The 23,439-nt window shown below is 36.5% G+C and overlaps 1 protein-coding gene across 3 annotated transcripts in view; it reads left to right on the top strand.

The window, feature by feature from the left end:
* The first annotated feature begins 200 nt into the window (after positions 1-200).
* The window catches only part of PGGT1B (protein geranylgeranyltransferase type I subunit beta), an 84,888-nt gene continuing 61,649 nt past the window's right edge, over positions 201-23,439 (top strand). For 2 of the 3 annotated variants that reach the window (XM_082378354.1, XM_082378353.1), the window contains exons 1-4: positions 201-374; positions 7,837-7,955; positions 19,290-19,357; positions 23,137-23,288. In XM_082378354.1, coding sequence (XP_082234480.1) covers positions 235-374; positions 7,837-7,955; positions 19,290-19,357; positions 23,137-23,288 — 479 coding nt within the window. In that variant the 5' untranslated portion in view covers positions 201-234. Of the gene's footprint in view, positions 375-7,836; positions 7,960-19,289; positions 19,358-23,136; positions 23,289-23,439 lie in introns of those variants that run through there. The other variant, XM_082378355.1, reaches the window with a different exon arrangement.

Here is a 23,439-nt window from a genome sequence, read left to right as displayed (position 1 = left end):
ACCTTTGGAGCTTAGAGTAGAAAAGGCGGGGTCGTGCGCTACCTACGGAGAAATAGGAGGGAGAAAGCGCCGCGTAAGGCCTTCCGTTGACAGCGTGTAGCTTCAATCACCGAAGTGGGAAGCGGAGAGCGCACACCCCCTCCCCACCCGACCCCCAGGTGTCGCCCCTTGGGTTTTCTTCGCGCCGCGAGCCAACTGCTTCCGGGTCGCGGCGGACGTCGTTTCCGTAGCAGCATGGCGGCCACGGAGGACGAGCGGCCGGCGGGGAGTGGAGAGGGAGAGCGGCTGGATTTCCTACGGGACCGGCACGTGCGGTTCTTCCAGCGTTGCCTCCAGGTCTTGCCGGAGCGCTACTCTTCGCTCGAGACCAGCAGGTAACTGGTGGCCACAGTCAGCGAGGCCGACACAGGGCCCGGCCCCCCGGAAAGGCGCTGCGGAGCCTGATGGCTAAGTGGGCGCCCGCTGAGGGCTGCGCCACCGCCCACCCGGCACTGCTTCCCCTCCCGGGCCGGGCTGCAGTCACCCTCGCTCCCGCGAGCTACGGCGAGAGGGCTGGGGCGAGCTGTAAGTCGAGGGCTTTTGGAATCTACAGGTTCCGCCCTTTTCACTTCTCAACCATTTTTTCGTCTCAACTCTGAGCTTCCTTTTTACCCCTGCTCCGAACCTGTGAGTCCCTTGGCCTCGCTTCCGAGTATAAATAGAAAAAGACAAAGGGTTTGGCATCGTATTTTACCTAAATAGCCTCTCCAGTGCTTCCCTTTTCGTCCATAAAGTCATTAATTCTTAATTGAATGCCTGTACGGTGTTCAGTGTATAGGAGCGGTAGGGAGCCTCTACGGTTTGCGTAGATAAGAACTTTCCAGGAATCGTAAATCTAATGATAGGATTGGCGGAAGAGGTACAGTGTTGCTGGAAGCAGCCTGTTAAAGTTTATTTGCAATAGCATTGTGAGTTGGGGTGGTCTGAGGACTGTGGTCTGGCAGAGGCTAAGAAACTGTGAATTAGTCATTCAGAGTAAACGTCTGGGGATGAGAATAACGAAAGGAGGCGGCGATCTTTACTTTGCACTGCTGTGTTTAGAAGTGAGACTCCAAAGCTTCACGGGACTGGCTTGGAAGAGAGAGCCAATTGGTTTTGCTCAGATCTTTTCCGTATTTTCGTAACTGAGTCTGTGGTGTATTTTGAACACTTCAGTTTTGGAAGTTTTATAGATTACTTTCGCATACATGGTCAAGAAATATTTATTATGGTAGGTGCTGGAGGACAGCTAAACAAGACGTACAGGCAGTTTCAGTAGGGCAGGTTCCTAACCCGGATTTCCTTAGAGAGACCTTCCCTAATCACCCTTTCCAAAGGAGACTACTTCCAGTCACCACCTGAAATTATATATTGATGATACCCTTCTTTCACACAGGATTGTAGACTTCATGAAGGCAGGATTTTTGTCTTTCTTGTTTAACTCCGTAATACCAGGGCTGCCCTGTCCAATTTGGTAGCCACATTTGGATATTTAAATTTGAATTAATTAAAATTAAATCAGATTAAAAATTCACTTCCTCTGATTTCAGTAGATACCACTTTTCAAGTGCTCGGTCACCACATTGGCCTGTGGCTTTTGTTTCTATCTCAACATTTACGTCATCTCAACAAGTCCTACTGGACAACATTGCACTAGAACCTTGACTGATATCTGGCATAAGAGAAGGCAATAAGTACATATTTGTTGAATAACTATTCCGAGCTGAGCCCTGAAAGATGAACAGATTTTTGCTAAAGAAAGAGTGAAGCATCATTTATATTCCTTTCTCCATCCATGTATATTGATTGACTAGCAGAGCCCATACCTCGATCTAAATTAACATTTCCAAGACTCAGTCATTGATTGTAATGATGTGGGATGTTTAGAAATATATTGATAAATCACATTTATATTTTATGAGGATTAATTTTATGTGAATTTAAAGCATTTGGATAAAAAAAAATCCATCCTATTTTGACTGTTAAACAGTTGAACTTTGCTTGTAGCTGTCACAGGTCTGTGGTTGCATTTTCAAAATGCTAGTGTGTTTGGTCTATATAAAATTCAGCAAGGACAGAATCATACAGACTAACGCATGTTGGCAGTAAACTGTAATCCTGCTCACAGCATAAGTAAAACAGCAAAAATTGTCTGATTAAACAACTAACTTAACAATAGATTTAATAACTTAGTATGATTTTAGGATTTACACCAGGCATTGTATATTAGGTAATAGATATGTAATATCACAGTGCACTAGTTAAGAGATATTAATTATGTCCTTTTTATGCCTCATGTTTGTCACTTAAGTATGTTTTATCATTTTGTTTTTTTTTTAATGGCTCAATTCATAACCACATTTAAGATAATATGCACATACTGGTTTTTGTGGTGATTTTTTAAAAAGTTTTTCAATTTTTCTCTTTCCTGATTCACATTCTTTACTTTCCTTAGTTCAGCATTAAGTCCTTTTGTGGTGTATGTGATTCATAATTGACTTTAAGATGCTTGTGAAGAAGCTCCAACTTTTTAAGCAAAGGTGACTGGTCACGAAATTTTTACTAATAGCAGAGTTTTAAGATAAAACAATGTATTAACTAAGTCATAATTCTTAGCTAGTATTACAGTTCAATTCCGCAAGCATTTATTGAGGGACTAACATGTATCTGGGTATGGGGATAGGTATAAAACAATGATTCAGGTTTTCCCATGTTCATTTCTTTTTACTGATAGATGTGAAACAGCTGACTCCTAGGAAGGCTAATATTGAACTAGACATTTAGACCCTTATTTTCTGACCCACCATTTTGAAAAAATTATTCTATTTCCCTGTTTCTTTTAGCCAGATCAATAGAATAATTTTAATTTTCCTAATAGCAGTGGCTTTATGAAAATTAAAAGGTATACTGTTTGTTGATTCACTCGAGGTTTTTCTCTTATATTAACTTAGGAAAAGTGATGGTTACTAGTTAACTCAAGTGAATATAGACCTTGGATTGTGAGCTTTGTCAGTTAACAGGTTTCTTTTCATGAGTGGTTTAGAGAGCTTTTTGGTTATGTGATATTGTTGTCATTTGTGTTTGGGCAGTAGGCATTAGAGTAGGCCTTTTTAAATTGAGGAGCAAAATATTGACCATTTTCTTTTATGTTATTTTTACAGACCCAACTCTTCTAGAGGAAGGGTTTCGATGATTTTTCCCCCCCCAAGACATTCACAATCTTTCTATTCTGGTTTCCTCCATATCCCCTCTGTATCCTGTGTCGTAACCACTTAGCTGCCTACCAGCCAGCAACTTCTCTGTCCTTTTGTTCCCTCCCTTATCTGAAGTATATCACAGTCTGGCAGTGTGTCTCTCAAAGTGTGTTGGTGAGGGAGGCTTTTAATCAGTGATAACAGAGTACTTATAAAAATACGCATACCTGAGCCCCTCCCCAGATCTACTGCATTGGACTTTCTGTATGGGCCTGGGAGTCTAGCTTCATAATAAGCATCCCAGGTAGTTCTGATGCACACTAAAGTTTGAGACGGTTTGCCTAATAGGAGAAACAAAAGTACAAACAGATTATTTAATACAACAGTGCTTCCCAGCTCTAATGTGCATATGAATCACCTGGGGATCTTGTTAAAATGCAGGTTCTTGTTGTGTAGGTCTGGGTGGGGTCTGAGATGCTGCAGCTGTGACAGGCTCCCAGGTGAGGCTGATGCTGCTGATCCCCGGGCCCACTTTGATTTTGTTTGCACCGTGATTGTGATATTCACAGGGCGTTCCGGAAGCACCTAGTGATCAACCTGAAGAGACACTCGTGGAAGAGTCTGAGGCTTCCTGGAAGAAGTAACCCTGGAGCTAAATATTAAAGAATGTGTTGAGTTTTTGTGTGGGTGGGTGGATTATAGGCAAAAGGACAATAAATAAAGACAATAAAGATAGATAAGTGAGTGTTGAGCAGGGAAACACCACTCAGTTCTCTGATAGTGGTTCAAAATGTAAGGCAGGTGTGGTAGGAATTTAGTATGGAGAGTTAGACATAGACTTTGTTTGCCATGTCAAGAACCTGGGAATTTGATATCATTTAAGTGACGGGCAGTTGCCAAGCAGTGGATCTTCCTGGTTAGATATGCATTTTAGAGTGATCATTGGATTTGAGATTGGTTATTGTACCAAGTGGGGCAAAACCAGAACCAGGGACACCAATTAGGAAGCTGTTGCAATAGTCCAGGAGTCAAGTGCTGGAACAGCAAAATTAGGGATAGAAAGGAGGGGATGAAGAAAGAAGGAGGAGTCCCAGAATTCTAGGGTTGGAACTAGCAACTGGTCTAGAGAACAAGAGGCCAAAGGAGCAGATTTAGAAAGGAAGAGGATGTTATCTGTAGTAGCGCTTAGAAACATCATTTAGTTTACCTGCAAACTGATCTACTGATGAAGCAACTTGATTGTGGTGGGGGGGGGGGGTTGGGGGCAATGGGGGTGTGGGCAGGGCGGTGGCGGGATGTTACTTGTTCATCCAAGTAAGATAAACTTTTTATATGTACTGTTCAGAGGAGGAGAAGGGGCAGGAAGACATGGCTTAGTTCAGTTTTTCAGAGTTCAATTCTAGGGAAAAGAAGAAAGGAAGAAAACAGATGCTCTCCAAAGAAGTAATAAAGTAAAAATCACTTCTCTGGCCTGATTTTAGGTGCATGCATTGGCAAGATTACCCCTCTAGATGCCTGAACCAAGGCAGGTTGCCTAGCAGTCTCTACCCCAAGCAGCAGTCAACTGGGCACCATAAAACCCTACATTATTTCTCCCAGAGGCCCACAGCCCAGAATTCCTTTTTATTCCTTGTGACTTATTTAATTCTCTCCCTCTCAGTGTTTTAGGACTACTTGAGAACTCTAGTGTGGTCGGAAAAGGAATACTTTATTATCCTTAGAGGAAGTCTGGATGTTTGCTCCAAACTGACTTCTTGGTTCTGTCTGCCAGCCACTGCTGGGTGCTTAACTTGATAAACAGGCTTTTCACTATAACGTTGTTAATCCTATAAACCTTAGTCTAAACTGCTGTGAGTTGAAAATGCTGGACTTTGAGAAGCTTTTAATAGTTAAGTATGCAGGACTTTAAAATGACTGATTTCTGGTGTTTGCATCCATACCGTGGAGCAAGTAAAACAAAAAAACAGATCATTCAGGTATCTCTTATATACAGATAACAGTATGACTTTAGAGGAGAGTTTCTAGACATCAGCGCTGTTGACATTTTGGACCAGACACTTCTTTGTTGACTGGGGCTGTCCTGTGCATCATAGTACATTTAGCAGCATCCCTGGCTTTTACCAACTAGATGCCAAATAGCACCCTTCCCTAGTGGTGAAAACCAAAATTGTCTTCAGAATGTCCGCTGGGGAACAGTATTGCCCTAGTGGAGAATCGCTGTGCTTCTAAAGCCTGGCTGCCCTTTAGAATCATCTGGGAAGCTCCCCATCCTCCACCCCGTCCCCACTTACCCAAACACCAGGTCCCAGACCCTACCTTCCATCTAGAATTTATGATACCTTTGTCGTGGAGTAAGGCCTAGGCCTCTCCTGGTTTTGTTGGTGGTGTATTAAGTTGTTTGTTTTTGAGAAACACCCCCTTTGACTCAGAATTCCTTGAGTAGTTTTCATTGGTTATCTAGCATTGAAATCTCAAGTTACTTGAATTCTTTGGACTTCATTATCTTGAACTAGAAAATTAAAGAGATGGACTAGATAATTTCTGCTTTTAACTTAGGAAATAATACCTACTTATTTTTATAGCCCTTTGGATATGTTTTCTTACAATATTTTTTAGTAACAGGAAGATGATTGTTTTATCAACACCTCATGTTGTTCCTCACTTTTATCTCTCTTCCTTTTGCTTTTCTCTGTAATAATGATTTAATAAACTAAAGTATTAGATGCTTAATTTTACCAGACTGTCATCATTCACTTTATAGATTACAGCCAAACTGAACCCTATGATAGCTCTCCAGGAGGGCTAGATGTAGTATTGCAGGTCTTTTATTTGTTAGGTAATTCAATAAATTATTTGAGTGCATATCATGCACAAGGCAGACCTTACCTCATGAAACATAATTAGCACCAAGAACAGTGATTTTCACATGTGGGTACGGTTAGGTAGAAATATTCCCCATGTCTAAAATATTTTGTTTTGGAGAAGAGCGGTTGGGGGGATGGTGGAAGTTGCCAACTAATGAAAAGGCCTATATAGTGTAAGTTAGTCCTGTCCCTTCAAATCAGGGAAATACCAGTAATAATAGCTTCCACTTATTTAGTGCTTGCTTTTGAGCAGGTAAGCACAATAACTGTGTGAAGTTTAATGATTTACAGATAAGGAAGCTGACTTAGAAAAGACTTAGAAAAGGTTAGGTAACCTAACCAGATTACATATGGCTAGAAATTGACCAACCTAGGATTTGAGGCTAGCTCATTTTATTGCAGATTTGGGCTCTGAACTACTGCTTCCCACATAAAGGTGTTCCACTGCCCTTAATTTATTCCTGATCTTATCCAGATAAATCACTTCCCTAATTCAAGTGGATTTCAGTGATTTGTTAGAATTAAATTGAGATAATATATGAGAAATTTCCTAGCCCAGTGCCTAATACATAGTAATAATCTCTCGATAATGTGAGTTTCCTAAAATGTGTTGTTCTTGAGTGTACCAGTATCTCATTAGTTTTAGTTTTTGCCTTTAAGCTTTGGTTGGAATTAAATTGCTCTCTGATTTCTCCTCCTGTTATCTAATGGATGCCAGCCTTTTCAACCAGGGATCAGAGAGAGAATTATACCCTTTAAAAAAATGAGTGACTATTTTCTCATTTCTCCTAAAGTTGGTAATACCATTCTAGATGCAGAGGAGAGAGGTTAATTACATACAATGGTTGCCTTAGGGCATTAAGGCTTAATTTTCTCTTGGAATCTCTGTTTAGAAGGTTATAGAATGCATCAAGTGGCTCTGCTAGAAGATTTTAGACCAGATAATTTGAAGTATTAGTTTATCAGTATTAGTCATAGGAATTATTAGAATATGGAAACGAGATAACCATGCTCAATCAAACAACATTGTAGAATGTATCTCAACAGGAAAGGAATTATATGAAACAAACTCTTTAAGTAAAAAGCAACCACTAAGGGGACTAGTTTTTATACGAAAGCACAAGGCTTAGATTTCTGATTTAGTGCACAATCTTGGAGGGGAAGGATATTGCTTTATAGTGTTCCATTTCATCAAAAATGTTCCTCTCTAGGAACATGGAAATTGAAATGCATTTGCATTTTTTAAAGTGTTCCTTATTCCCCAAAATTCATTATAAGTTTTTTCCAAGGGGTCACATTATTCATAAACAAATTTGAATAATGATAGATTTATTCTACCATCCTTAAGAATTAAGCACCAGCTGCAAGCATAATTGCTCTTGGCAAATCAGTGAAAATCGAGATTTTTATATATTTTCCACCTTTTTGGCCTTATATATACTGATTAGGTGCAGGGAATTCTCTTTTTCAAATCTACTTTTAGCCTTCAGGTTGCTCATAAACTGGCTTCAGTGAATTCATGTATACTTCAGATGAGTAGGGTTGATTTCTTAACCCTTAAATGTCCCTTTATTAAAAATTAAAACAAAGGTTTGATTGATACTATTAAATTATAAGAATAAATTGGTTTTTTCGGCTTTTGCAAGTTGGGAATATTGTTTAAATTATTGTAAAGTTGGAATGAGTTTATTATTTTCCTGAACCAGAAAGACTTCATTGGTTTGATAGTTAAGATGGAATTTTATATTTTTTTCATTTAGGTTGACTATTGCATTTTTTGCACTCTCCGGGCTGGATATGTTGGACTCCTTAGATGTGGTGAACAAGGATGATATAATCGAGTGGATTTACTCCCTGCAGGTCCTTCCCACAGAAGACAGTGAGTGAGTTTTTAGCATTTTGTTTTTAGTGTGACTAGTTGTACCTGGCATAACATGTGTTGCACTTGGACATCTTAGTATTTGTTCCTAAACTATTAACATATTTTATTCATCTGTGTTTTCCTCGTAACACTCCTTTCTGTTCAAACACAGTGCTGACCAAGTCCAGTCATTAATCTCTAGAGAGAACAATTTAGCGATGTCTAAGGTTGGATGGAGATTCACAGTTGTACACCATGCTGTGTTGCGTATTTCCACGCTCACGACTGCTTGTTGACTACTTGTATTCCATATTTATTTTTGATTAGTTCTGTAGCATTCACTCTATTTTTCATTCCCAACCATTCTTTTTGTCTCTTCAGTGAAAAACTCTTTGCTGTCAGAAAGTTTCATTCCAGTCTCTTGGCCATTTTCCCTCTAATGTTCCATTAGTATTTCTTTAATGGTTTCTTAGAGCTCTTATTTATACTTCAGTCATTTTTATGCTTCTTCAAACTTTATACATTTTGATCAATTAAATAAATTCTCAAAATTCATAAATTATTGATCAACTAAATACACACAAGTTTTATAAACTCTGTTGTTCACTCCATTAAGTGTAAAATACCTAATATCTATTTAACTTATAAATGTTGGAAATTCTAACATTGAATTGAATTAGAGCAAGCAGATAAACTCACAGAAAATCATGCAATTTTTGTCTGTGGTCACTACTTACCTTTCATTTAAGAGTCAGCATTTATAAATTAACTGTGTGGTTCATTGGTTGGAGTAATCATGTATAAATCTCACCCAGGTGAACTTTGGGGAAATAATAAGCTAAAGCTTTATTTAGAAATAAAGTGCTTTGATCTATTAGCAGATGCTGTTGGACATGGTTTGTGGCTTTCTACTTTAGTGTTCTTGAAGTTTGTAGTATTTTTTAATACATAATTTAAAAAATCTGTGCCTGTTGATGAATTCTGGTTAAAAAATGATTAAGCATTTTTAGATCTATCAGAATTTTATTACATAAATATCTAATCACTTTTCACCAACTACATGAAGCAGCATATATGATATATTGGTGAGTAGTTATAGATTCTAACATGTTGGTGAGCAGGATTTATTGAATGTTTTGCTAAGAGTACTCTGCTAAACCTGTGGAGAAGAGCTGTGATAAATTATAAGATATGGTTCTCATTCCCTGGGAGCTTCTGGCTGAGGTGAGGTCACAGTTCTAGTGACCTACAATATGGGAATAATTTGTGTTTTCCTTTTTTAATCAGGATTTTTTTTTCCACTAGTTTAAGTGAAAGTCTGGAATTTTTTAAAAAGTTAGATATTAGACAGATGTAAGGTAGCTTTGTTATAGATTATGTATAATTTTTGTTTGTTTACTAAAAATACATGTCCTAATCAAATTATACATTGTATTTTCTTAAATATATTTCACTGATACAGATACGAAATTATACACTGTAGTACATAGGAAAGCTATTGTATAAGTTTTTGTTAAAATATATATTATTTAAAAAAATTATTTATGATATTCATTTCCTTGGAATAAAATAGCTATTGTCTCTCTAGAAATGTAAGGACCATAGCATTTTAGTGAGAGACTCATGCTATAGGTTACAATTACCAGAACACTAGTCACTTATTCACTATGCTTCCTACTTTCTGTTTTTTCTTACATTTTTATCTACCTTTAAGGACTGTTTGCCGGCTCCAGCTAATTAATATCCATATTCTTTTTGAAGCCTTCTTACTTTTCTCATTATTTGATCTTTTGTTGTGAGAGCTTTGCTGTTATCTGGACTTTCATATTATCCCTAATAATTGTGTTTGCTACATACTCACTAGAACGGCCAAAATGGAAAATAACAAATGTTGATGAGAATGTTGCACAACTGTAACTACTATTTTACAACTGCTATTTAGCAATATTTACTACAACTGAACATATGTACAGTCTATGAACCAGCAGTTCTACTCCCTAGTAGGTATCCAACAGAAATGAAAAAATGTATTCACCAAAAGATATGTACTAGAATGTTGATAGCAGTATTTTTCACAGGACTCCAGAGTAGGAATATACAAACTACCCATCATTGGTATAATAGATAAATGATATATTACAATTCACACAATGGAATAGTATACAGTAATGGGAAAGAACAATTTAGACCTACATGCAGAAATTTGGATGAATGTCACAAACATGTTTTGAGATAAAGAAGTATATAGTGTATTATTCTATTAATACAAAGTGAAAATGTAGGTAAAACGAATCTGAGCTTTTGGGGAGTGACAAGAAGGAAGTAGGATGGGGCTTCTAGGCTGCTGGTCATGTGCTTTTTCTTGAGCTGAGTGCTAGTTATACAGGTGAGTTTACTTTGCAGAAGTTCATTAAGCAGTTTATTATACTTTGATGAAAGTTAAAAATTTTTTTGAATTAGGGTGTACTCACCATCTCTTAAGATCCATCAGAATTCTCTTTCCCATTGTACTTTCAACTACATGGACTTCATTGGATTGAAGCCCATTGCTAATTTTTAAATTTTTTTAGTCATTGTTGCTTAACTGTTGCTTAAAATATTTTTGCTTACATCTGAATTGTAAACTTCTGGAGGGCAGTGAATGCGTCAGTCTTACATTTCTTTTCCCTTTTGGTGCCTAGAGCATTGTTGTATTATCAACAGTTGTTGGACTGCTAAATTACCTACACCTTTTCCTACTTTTCTTCTTTTCTGTATTTTCACGTTTAGCCTAGAGCGTCCTCTGGCTCCTCAAATATTTTCTCATTCATAAGGCATTTGCAGACTGAATAGAACATGCTTTCTGTAACTCTTAGCTCTGTATTTGTCCTACTTTGTGATATCACATAAAATCTTAGGGAATTTAAAAATCTTAAAAGTGTTAAACAAAACCCAGAGACCATAAAGGAAAAATATGGTAGATTTGACTAAATAAATATTTTTAAATGTTATGTAGGGAAAGATAAAGTTGGATAACTGACGGACTTGGAGGAAATTGTGCCAATATATATACCAGACAAAATATTAATATCCAAACTATAAGGAATTGTTAAAGATAAAAAAAAAATGACACATTGCCATTTAGAAAATTTCAGAATTTATGAATAGGTAGTTCGCAAAAGAAGTACAGATAGTCATTAAATACATGAAAAGAGGATTAATCGATACTAGAAATTAGGGAGATGCAATAGAAACAAGGATGTTAACATTATTTTTTATGTAACAAATCAATTTAGCAAAAAGTTTTTAAAAGTTGGTAAGAATGTGAGGAAAAGAGCACTTTAATATTCTTTTTTGTTTGTTTGTTTGTTTTTTAACATCTTTATTGGAGTATAATTGCTTTACAATGGTGTGTTAGTTTCTGCTTTATAACAAAGTGAATCAGTTCTTTTGGTGGAAGTAAAAATTATTGCAGCCTTTGGAAGAGCATTTTAGCAGTGTAACTTTTTATCCTCACATATTCTCGTGTGTGTTGTAGTTAGTTAAATAATGGCCCCCAAAATATATGCCCATCCAGAACCTCAGAATATGACCATATTTGGAATAAGGTATAATTAAGGTAAGGATCTCAAGATCAGTGTCCTTCCAAGAGAAAGGAGAGGGAGATTTGAGACACAGAGGGGAAGGCCATATGAAGACAGATGCAGAGATTAGAGCGATGGGTCCACATGGTAAGGAACATCAGGACTCCCCACAGCCACCAGAAACTAAGAGGGGGCATAAAATGGATTTTCCCTTAGAGCCTCCAGAAGGAACCAACCCTGCTAACAACTTGATTTTGGACTTCTGGGCTCCAGAACTATGAGAGAATAAATTTCTGTTGTTTAAAGCCACCAGATTTATGGTAAGTTGTTACTAACCTCAGGAAACTAATACATGTGCACAAAAATATGTATAGAAGAATGTTTTGGCATTGTTTGTTACAGTAACAAATTAGAAACAAAATAAATATCCACCAAAAGTGAAACAGTTAAATAAACTATGGTCCAGTAAAGAGTACAGCCCAGTAGTAAAGTGACTGAGGTAGATCTATATATGTACCGACATGAAACTGTTCATCAAATGTAGTTAAATGATAAATGCCAACGTGTACAGGGGTGTTTTGTTTTACTGATCTATTAACATCAATGTATAGGAAAAACTCTGAAAGCGTGCATAGACAGTCTTTGTGGAGGGGGAAGTAGATGAAAACAGAGGTACGGGATGGCAGGATAAGGTACTTTAGTTTTATTCTATATATCTGCATTGTTTGAATGCTTACAATAAATATGTTTCTGTATTAAAATTCAACATAAAAAACTTTAGCTTAACCGCTCTTCAAAACACAACAAAAATAAAAACTAAACCCATTTATATTATACACAAATATCCATATTTTGCTAATGGCAGAAGCAATGCTGTACATTATTTAATATTTTGTAATTTTCAAAGACATCATCAAATTTGTTCTTCCCCTAATCTGCCTTCCCCAGAAGTGGAGAAAAAAATGAGAGGCAGAGTGATTAAGAGACCTGCCCGAGGCCACACACAGATGGAAAGTAATAGAGTCAGACTGAAATCCCTGGCTTCTGACTCCAGGTCCCAGTGCTGCTTTACTGGTGAAGTATATAGGTCTCTAGTGGAGACTATCATGAATGGAACTTAAGTACATTGTGAATATTTAATCACAATTAACCCTGGCCTTCCACTTAATTCCAGGGTTGTAAAGACCCTGTGGTATCCTAGTAATAAGTGTGCGGTCAGACCATTGGAGAGTTGGGGCCCTTCTCATCAATATCGGGAAGTATTTAGGAAACACAAGGGATCAGGCTGGGAATTTTGTGTTACCCTCTCTGATCAGGGACACAACCAGAGAATTTTGGAACTAGAACCAAACAAGGAATATTATAGTCCATCATTTTACAAATGAGGATATTATCATATAGCTAGTTAATGCTAGGGGCAAAATTAGAGTACAGTTTTCCGTTTCTAATTTTCAGTTTTTCTAATACTAGTCCCATGAATAGGTGCTCTGTTTATCATGTATGTTTTTCTGTAAGATATGGATTTTTTTCATGAGAACTCTGAGGCTGTCTTATGGTGATAAAGGAAAATAAATTTGGTATCTCTTCTGTAACAGAGCTCATAAAACATTAGAATTAAGTGTTTGGAATTGTAGATAAGGTGGTTTAATATTAAAAGGTAAACTGTTTAATGATTTTAGTTTTTTAGTAGACTTAACAGTCAACTTGTGCCTTTTTTTTTTTTTTAACAACATGCTGAAAATGTAAGTATAGTTTCATGTGGCTAAATTGAGCATGTTGCAGATTTTAGAAATTACAGAGCACCTGTTTGGGAAGCATTGTAGATCAAGAACTTTTTGCAAAGATAGTCTCACAGTGGTTGGTTGGTTGATGTCCCCAGTTGCCCCTAGTCACATGTCTGGTAGGCTATACTACAGGTCTTTTCACAGTCCACCTGCAATTCCAAATAATCAGTTTACCATTTGGTTGGATGAAACACTATTAAATTTCTAATCTCTATGAGAGAAAATCTCCCACCTGCCTTCTGTTTAATTGCCCTGTTCTAAAACTAATCTGTGAAATTTAGAAAATAGATTTAAAAAAAAGACTTTTAAAATTATATAATATTTTATGTACCTTGTCTGGGTCTCTCTTGACATCCTGAAACAGTTGTGTAAGGTGTGTCCTTTTACTAGGAAACCTTGTGTTTCTTGAGACCTGTGAGGAATTACTTCTATAGCCATAAAATATAAACGTCCATTTTAACATTAAAAAATCACCACATTCCTCACTTGAATTCTCTTTGCTTAGTGCAAAAACCTAACATTCAAAATGAGAATTAGAAAGTTAAGAACATGACCAAAACAAGTTTTGAACTATATTTAAGCAGCATGACCACCATTAGTAATATGATATTTTAGCCCAAGAGTTGTCCTTTATTAGAAACACCTAAATATAATTTTTAATGTATTTTTATTTTATCATTCACAATAAAATTTTCTCCTAAAAGAGGGGAAACACATTTTCTTATGAAAAGCAAAATAACTCTGCTGATTAAAATAAATCTTTTTAAACTCATTAAAGTTTTACATTCTACGGGTTTATAATCATTTTCTTTGCTTTTTAGAGAATATCTAAATGCATTGTCTTTGTGATGCTTGACATATAATTGGTGTTTATATGAGCTTAGTAGTAAAATCCTAGGTTGTAAATGAGATATGACCCAGTCATCAAGCAGGAGTCAGCCTTGTAGCTTAATAATTGTCTTTCATGTGCAAGCATGCAGATAAAAGGATTGTTTTCCTTATGGTTGATAGCTAAACATGTTATATTCTCTAATAACACATCCCTCTACGTGCTCACACATAAATGCACATATATGTATTATATCCATCTGCATATGCCCATTTTTGCTATTTTCCTTTTCTTTCCATCGACCCAGTTTCATTTTTTAAAGTAATCTGGGTTTTTTTGATACATAGCTATCTAGACTGCGTCCATAAAACAAGGAAACTAGTTTGACTTTATGGATGCATTCACCAAATCAGTGGTTCTCAATTCTGACTGTGTATCAGACAGGGATTATTTTTCTTTCTTATATATGATTGTTCAGGCCCTACTGTGAGAGTTTTGATGTGGGCCGAGGTTAGGACCCAAGAGCATCTATATTTTTTCAAACTGTACTTGATTCTGTTGGTCAGCCAGATCACACTTTGTTCGCTTCGTTACTACTGAATAGGAACACGAGATGGTGCTATCTAAAAACCTCCAAAGAGGTTTAAACTGTATCCTGAATATGCATGCAGTTGTAAATTTGGAATAAATTGCATGTTTATACTTTGATAGTTATCATGAACAGGTAAGATTACTAGAATTATAAAAGAACGCACAATAGCAGACAAATCTTGACAGGAACCAGTAAGAATGGCCTAATGAATTTTTTAAGATGATGATATGTACTCCATTTTGAAAATGGAAGAAAAGGTATTTTTATTTTAAAGAAACTTTCCTTGATAAATTGTAACAGAAGCTGTTAATTTCCTCCTATTTCACTTTTGATAACATCTAATTAGCTGATGTTAAATGGTTACTATTTATTGAGCCTTAGTCACTGTGCTGAACACCATCTAAACATGCCCTTGAACCTTTAGAAGAACCCTGCTAAATATTGATTGTAGTGTATTACTGTTCCTAGTTCAAAAATGGAGGGAACCAGCTCAGAGAGGTTGTTACTTGCCTATAGAACACAGTGCTAGCAAGAATAGGATATTGAGTTTGATTCCAAGTGTCCATGCCACAGCTCCTAACCTTATGTGGTATTTTTGAGCATCAATATTTCTGCTACTTTTCAGAAAAGTTAATAATTTAAGTAACATAAAAACATAGAAATGAGCAAATAGAAATGCCATTCATTTATTTCTAAGGAAATAATTTCATTGAGAAACAGATATTTATTAAGCCCTTACTATATGTCAGCCTCTGTAAGGCTGACAGAGGCTAACTGAGTTACTTAGTTAACCTAACTAACTTAGTGGGGGCTCCAGAAAGGCTTCCTAAGGGAAGTATAAACTCAGACCTGAAACATGGAATCAGAGCTTTCTTCCATCAAAAGTAGAAATAGGATTTTATTTTCATAGAAAGCTATCAGCAAATCAGTAGCTTGAAAGGATAATTTTTAAAAAGGCAGTCTGAAGGAAATAAAACTGATTGCAAAAATTTAAGTCATAATAGGAAAACATTTTAGGCATCAGATCAAATATAGGGCCTAGGAAAATATACCTTTTGACACTACCCCTCACCCAATTAAAGGTGGATTAAAACAAGTGACGCTAAAAGGATAAAGGCACCCATGGCTTGGTAAGGAAGGGATAATTTAATTTTAGATTTTAAAAGTACAGTGTTACATCCAATTTGGAGTATGGAAGGAGTATTAGGCAGAATTCTAAAGATGTTGCCCCCTCTCCCACCAAAATTCATGTTCCCTGGTTATTTAATCAAACACTGAGTTCTACAGATTTTGCAGGTGAAGTTAAGGTTACTAATTAGCTGACCTTAAAATGTGGAGATTGTCAATGAGTGTTATACATACAGGCACAGTATAATCACATAAGCCCTTAGTAGAGAAGAAGGCAGAAGAGTCAGTCAGAGAAATGCAGATGAAAGAGGGCAAAAGAGAGATGCTGCAGAAGGGGCCGCCAGAGAGAGTCTAAGCATGAGACGGATTTGAGCACCATTGCTGATTCTGAGATACAGGGGCCCAGATGCAAGAAATAGCAAGAGTGCCCTTTTGGAGCTAAGGGGGTTCCCCAGCTGACAGCTAGCAAAGGAATGGAGACCTTAGTCTTAAAACCGTAAGGAACTTGATTCTGCCAAATAACTTGAATGAACTTGGAGGCAGATTGTTCCCCAGAGTCTCTAATAAGGAATGTAGCCCTACCAACACTTTGATTTTTAGCCTGGCAAGACCTGCCTTGGACTTCTGACCTTATAGAACTGTGAGATGATAAATGGGTGTTGTTTTAAGTCGCTAAGTTTGTGGTAATTTGTGATGACAACAATGACTAATAAAGAGAACAAAATTCACCTTTATTCATATCCTCCCACACAGTATTATTTTATTTATTCTCTTCCAGGCTTTGATGATAAGCCCACTTCGCCTAATTATAAACATAATACACATATATTTTTGTATCCTGCTTTTTCTCTCTTTTTTTTTAAATTAATTAATTTATTTATTTTTGGCTGTGTTGGGTCTTCATTTCTGTGCAAGGGCTTTCTCCAGTTGCAGCGAGCGGGGGCCACTCTTCATCGTGGTGCGCGGGCCTCTCACTGTCGCAGCCTCTCTTGTTGCGGAGCACAGGCTCCAGACGCACAGACTCAGCAGTTGTGGCTCACGGGCCCAGTTGCTCCGCGGCATGTGGGATCCTCCCAGACCAGGGCTCGAACCCGTGTCCCCTGCATTAGCAGGCGGATTCTCAACCACTGCGCCACCAGGGAAGCCCCCCTGCTTTTTCTCTTAACTTGAGCATATATATTTCTCCATGTTACTATGTAGTTTTCCCTAATCATTACTTTTAATAGCAGTATTATGTTCCTTTGAGTATAGTATGTTATATTTAACCTGTTGGATTTTTGTGTCACTTCAAAATTTTTACCATCATAATACCATAGTGAGTGTTTCTGTGCATATGACCATCTCATATTTGAAGTTACTGAAGTGGATTTTCAGGTGCATCATTACCAGTCAGAAGGTATGAGCCTTTTTATAACTCATTATATATTGGCAAGTCTTAAATGGCTTACCAATTTAAAATTCTTAAGCAAAGATAAGAGAACCATGTTCATCAAAATCGTTATCACCATTAGATAGCATTCTTTTTTAAATAATTTTTTTCGTTAATGGGGGAAGATGCTTGGTGGAGAGTTTTAAATTTAGGGATAGTTTCCTAAATTACTCAAAGAATTAATGTATAAGCTACCATTCTAAGTATTTCAGGGGGTATAAAGCTGAATAGTTTATAGTACCTGAAAACCAGTTATTATGATTAGTCATGTACCAGTCATAAGAGATATGAAGCTAGTTCCTCACCTTGGAACCTGTTTTTAAGTCAACTTGATTTTTTTATTAGCAATGCATGTACAGTCTGTTGGTACTACATTCCTACCTTCTGTTTTTATCATGCTGATTTTATAATAGTTCTCAAAACCATAATTATTTTCTTATTGTGGGTATGACCATTTTTTTCATTTACATTTTTTAATTTCTGTTTTTTCCAGCTTTCTGGAGATATTATTGACATATATATAAATTTAAGGTGTACAGCATGATTATTTGATACACGTATATACTGTGAAATGATTACCACAATAAGGTTAGTTAACACCTCCATTCCCTTCACATAATTGCCTTTTTGTGTGTGTGGTGATAAAATTTAAGGTCTACTATTTAAGGTCTTAACTTCCAAGTATACAATACTGTATTGTTAACTATAACCACCATGCTGTACATAACATTAAATCCCCAGAACTTATTCATCTTATAGTTAAAAGTTTGTACCCTTTGGCCAACATCTCCACTGCTAGCCCTGACAACTACTATTCTACTCTCTATGAGTTCAGCTTTTTTAGATTACACATGTAAGTAAGAACATACACTATATGTCTTTCTCTGTCTGGTTTATTTCACTTAGCATAATGCCCTCAAGGCTCATCCATGTTGTAAAAGGCAGGATTTCCGTCTTTTTGATGGCTGAATAATATTCCCGTGTGTGCGTGTCTGTTTGTGTCTGTGTATGTGTAACATATATGACATCTTATCTGTATATAGCTCACATTTTCTCTACCCGTTCATCCATCGTTGGATACTTAGGTTGTTTCCACGTCTTGGCTGTTGTGAATCATGCTGCAATGAACGTGGGAGTACAGATATCTCTTTGAGATAATGATGTCATTTTGGGGGGGATATATATACCCAGAAGTGAAATTGCTGGATCATGGTGGTTCTATTTTTAATATTTTGAGGAACCTCCATACTGTTTTCCATAGTGACTGCAACGATTTACATTCCCAGCAGTAGTCACAAGAGTTCCCTTTTCATGGATGTAGATATTTTCTTTGTTAAGTTCCCAGTTATATTCCATTGACATCTTGAAAAATGAAAAATTTTAGGTAAGAAAAATATCAGTGTGAGTAAACATACTTTGAATAACTAGAGACTAAGTGCTAACTTACAGTGTTCTTTTGTACTTCAAAGCAAAGTATTGGACTTAGAATGAAGGTCTGTCTAATACTAAAACACAAAGTACATGTATTTTCTGTGACTGTAGAGCAGTTTATACCTTTACCTTGCTCCCCTATAAAGAAGCCATGAGATAAGTAAAAAGGCACTGGATGGGACATTAGGTGTCTAGATCCTTTTATGTTGCTAACCAGCTATTACCTTGAACATGTCACTTAACATCTGGGCTTCTGCTTTCTGTTCTGTAGCATGAGGGATTGAATATGTTGATCACATGAAAATGGTCATTTAGGAAAAGTATGAAAGCATTTTGTACTCAGTGAGTTAGGCTTAAATTAAAGGTACCTGGTAGGAGGTCATTGTTTTGGTTTGGACTGGTTTGGAAATTAAATGAAGAAATTCCCATAAAGCTCCTAGAGCAGACCTTCAGTGTTGGCTAGCATGAAAATGGAGACAGTGACAAAACTTTGGTACTAAAATACTCTGTTTCGGAGAGACTGTATAACTGAACTGCTTTAGAATCTGTACAAAAATAAGGTACACTTTAAATAAGTACATATTTTTATTTTCCAGGATCAAATCTAAATCGCTGTGGTTTCCGAGGCTCTTCATACCTGGGTCTTCCATTCAATCCATCAAAGGTTAGTTCTCTTTGCATTAGGAGGAAGGAGGAGAGGGAGCGGAGAGATTTTAGTAAGAAAGAAAACTAAGAAAGTAACAGAAAGAACCAGGCCTCCAAGTTTCAGTGTAGCTAAATACTGTCTAATAAACCGTGTGTTATGAACTGGAACTTTTTAAGGGAAAGCTATACCCACCTTACTTCCTGGAAGAATGCACAGTATATAAATGAACAGAAATTCCTGTTGTTAAAAAATTATGTCTTTCTTACTGTCGTTGTGTATGTGTGTGTGTGTGTGTGTGTGTAAAAATTATTGGTGATTTATTGGAGAAAATGTAAATAAAGCACTCGAGAACATGATACTTGTTCTCTAAGAAACCAATGAACCATGTGTTATAGAAGGACTTTATATTTGGTTCACATTTCTTAGGAATGAAAGAGAAAGCTCTTGCTAAGCAGTGATTGGAGGCCCAAGTAGTGATGAATTATGATGACCTTCCTGACGGTAGGCAGACTGTCTTCAGGGTTATAGGAAGAGGCTTTGGTCCCAGCACATGCAGGTATAGAAAGCAGTGAATCCTAACATATGAGAAGCTTTTTTCCTTCTTCAAAGAAGCAGACCCCAAACAAACTTTTGTAGGTGTTTCATCTGTGTATAAAATATTTTTCTGCAATAGAAGGCGGAGAAGAACTTCATCATTTTGTGGAAAGAGACCTCACAAAATAGAAACTTTTTCCTTGATGGGGGTCAGTCTGCTTATATAACGGTTACAAGCCAATATCTGGCTACACTGAGTACATCAAGATTTATATCCCTTTCCAAGCTGAAGGTAAATGACACGTTGCCAATTTTTCCACACTCTGCTTCAAAATTTTGGAATAAATAGCAGTGATTTTGGAAAGGTGACATGATTTGATAGAGGCACTACTTCAACTATCTTCCTCTGCCTTAAGCTGTAGACCAGAATGCCTGTGTCAAAGTCATATGACTTTGCTAAGGTGTCTCCAATCATGTATGCCAACTGCTTTTAACAGAGAATCTAGAAACTAAGGATCCATAAAAATTGTCCTTTTTCCCCATACATATAATACTTTCCAACTTAAGCCAGTCCTGAATAGAGGTAGCTCTCCATTTAGTCATAATGGACAGGATATCTAAAAGTCATGACACTGATAATAATGACCATTATACAGCACCATACACTATACAGATGTATACTTACACTTGTTGGGGTAAAACAGTTCTTTGATAAAATTACTTTTAAGAGACAGCCCCCTTACTCCCCTTACCCCCTCCCAAGGCATTTTCGAAACAACAAGGATAAAATGTAAGAAGAAACCATTTTTTGCCTTTGATTCACAGTGTCTCCTGAAACCCATTTTGGGCCCTTAATTCATCGAGACCCTGGCATTTTCTGGGGAAGCTTGGTCTCACTCCATTCTGTGTTGCATTAATCTGAATCTTGAGTGGTAGAGGGAGCTAGAGACTCTAGGTGGAATCATATAGGGCCACAAGGAGTTGTCACTTAGGGTGGTGGCTGAGAATCCAGGAGACAGATGAAGCCAAGAGAATCTGAGGAGGCACATATGATTTTCCAATACATTATATAAATAGTATCATTGCTTTTTCTTCTGAAACCACCTATGGACCATTCACTTACCTGAAAAATGTCCAGGACCTTTAGTGGCCATAGAACACTTTTTGAGAAACACTAATGGATCTTCTCAACCCCCTTTTCTCACTGTTTTCCTTCAGCAAATCCCATATTCTCTATTAAATTATGTACTGTCCTTAACACATACTACATAGCCTGGAATCTGCCTTCTCTGCTTTCCTTTTACTTTTTCTTCTACCTGTAAAGCCTCCTCTTCATCTGTACCTAACCAAGCTCCTCTTCTGCTGCAGAAAAAAATCCTTTATCCATGTATTATTGTATCTCCATCATGACACATACAGTATTCTACTTTGTACTGTACTTAATTCAAGTAGCCCTCTTCTCCCTTCAAGGTTAAGGTCCACATTTGATTTCTGTTCGGATTCCCCACAGTGCTTTTAACATAGCAGATATTTAGTTTGAGTACCAAAAAATGAAATGTTACAGGACTTCTAAGAAGGTGATTATAAATGTGGAATAGGATATCCAGGAGTATTAAAGCTTGAGTTCTAAGGAGGAGTTCAGAATGAAAGAAATACCACAGTGAAAATTTGCTTGTCATATTTGTGAGACCATATAAGGAATTGTATATGTAAGGCTGGATAGGTGGGGTGAGTTCAGATTATAGAGGATATTGAACACCTTTGCAAACTTATTCTGTGAAGAACTACAGAAGGTCAGTGAGCAGCAAAGTATTCTGATTAAGTCACTAGTGGTTTCAAGACCCTTGAGTCGTGACTCCAAAGAAGTAGTGGCCCTTTTGATATTTGCCTTGCACTTGCATCATCAGTAAGATAACTAGCATCTGTATAGACAGTAATTTTATTTAATCCTCACAGTAACCCTGTGAAGTAGGTACTAATATCTCCATTTTCCAGAATGAGAAAATGCAGCAGTGAGTAGTGGAGCCAGGATTTGATGCCTCACAGTAGTGTAGAAGTTAACATTTATTGTAGAAAGCAGAGGAGTCTATTTTAACCAAAATCTTGGTACAAGCTTCATTTTAACTTTCTAGTGTTATAGGCAGTTATTCTAGTATTTGAAGCAGTTATTGATGAGCCCAAACTAAAACAGAAGGAAATCCTGTGAGAAAGATGAATTTAAAATGCACTCTTAGTCTATCAAAATTAAAACTTTCTTAAACTGAGAAATAGTACAATGTGAAGTTTTACATTTTTTAAGTGAAATCATCTTTTTAAAATAACCGAACAGGATTGGCTGACTATTTGAAAATAATTATAAAACTTTAAATGCTTTGTGTATTGCAGAATGTAAAGTTACTTGGTTTTACATTTTTACTTTTACTTTAATAAGTTTTTAAATTAATTTTACCTGTGCCAGTGCCAACTAGAGTCTACAGGATTTCCTACAAGGAGTCACATATTTTATAAACCTTAAGAGATCTTTGATAACTGTTGGTAGTTTTGTTGAAACAGTCAAATCAGTGAAACTAATCCAATAAATATTCTGGTTATATGAGTTTCCTAGTTTGACTCCCCAGCTCTGCCTGGGCAATTACTAGTCTAACAGTCTTCACAAAAGACTTTTTGCAATCAATACTCATTTGGTAATTTAAACTTTAAAAGTTAGATTGTTTTATTTCTAGAGAATTTTTCAATATTAGTATCTTGAGCTCTTCTTTGCATTTTTTTGTCATTTGTTATTCTAAGTGTTAATATTATTAGAGACTCAAATAATTAAACCATATGAGAATAGAATAATGTTTTTCAACTGTATTGTTTTGTAGGATTTTTAAATGGTGATCACTACTGTGGTATTTAATTTGAATTTGTACAGCATAAAAAATAATTATTTCTACATGCTTTTCTAACTTTATAAGACTTAAATTATAAGTGATATGGTTGGTCAAATAGGAAGTTGAAATAATTTGGTTTATTTGAATATCAGATCTACTTCCATAAACTTGAGGATAAAATTGAAAATTATGTAGCCTGGAAAGTATGCAATAATACTTATGTTGAGACATACACGAAATTGAGTTTTGTTTGTCTCTATCAGATGTCTGTGCAAATCAGTATAAACAACATTTAATTTTACTGTTTACTGAAACCTCTTGTCAAATTGCATAATGAAATAAGATCTCATTTCAGTTTTCTAATTAACATTATATTAATTTTTAATCTAGAATCCGGGAACAGCTCATCCTTATGATAGTGGCCACATAGCAATGACCTACACTGGCCTTTCATGCTTAGTTATTCTTGGAGATGACCTAAGCCGAGTAAATAAAGAAGCTTGCTTAGCAGGCTTGAGAGCCCTTCAGCTAGAAGATGGAAGGTATGGGTCATTTTTTGTTACTTGTCTTATTTTTTTTAAGAAAAATCATTTGGAATTAAAAATAGATATAATACTATACTAGAATTGTAGAGTTTATCATAAACTCTTATTAGAACCACCTAAAGTTCACTGTATACATATGGTTTAAGTG

The sequence above is a fragment of the Balaenoptera borealis genome (assembly GCF_965194805.1).
Source record: "Balaenoptera borealis genome assembly, chromosome: 2".
NCBI classification, from domain to species: Eukaryota; Metazoa; Chordata; class Mammalia; order Artiodactyla; family Balaenopteridae; genus Balaenoptera; species Balaenoptera borealis.
This window is presented reverse-complemented; position numbering and strand designations above follow the sequence as displayed.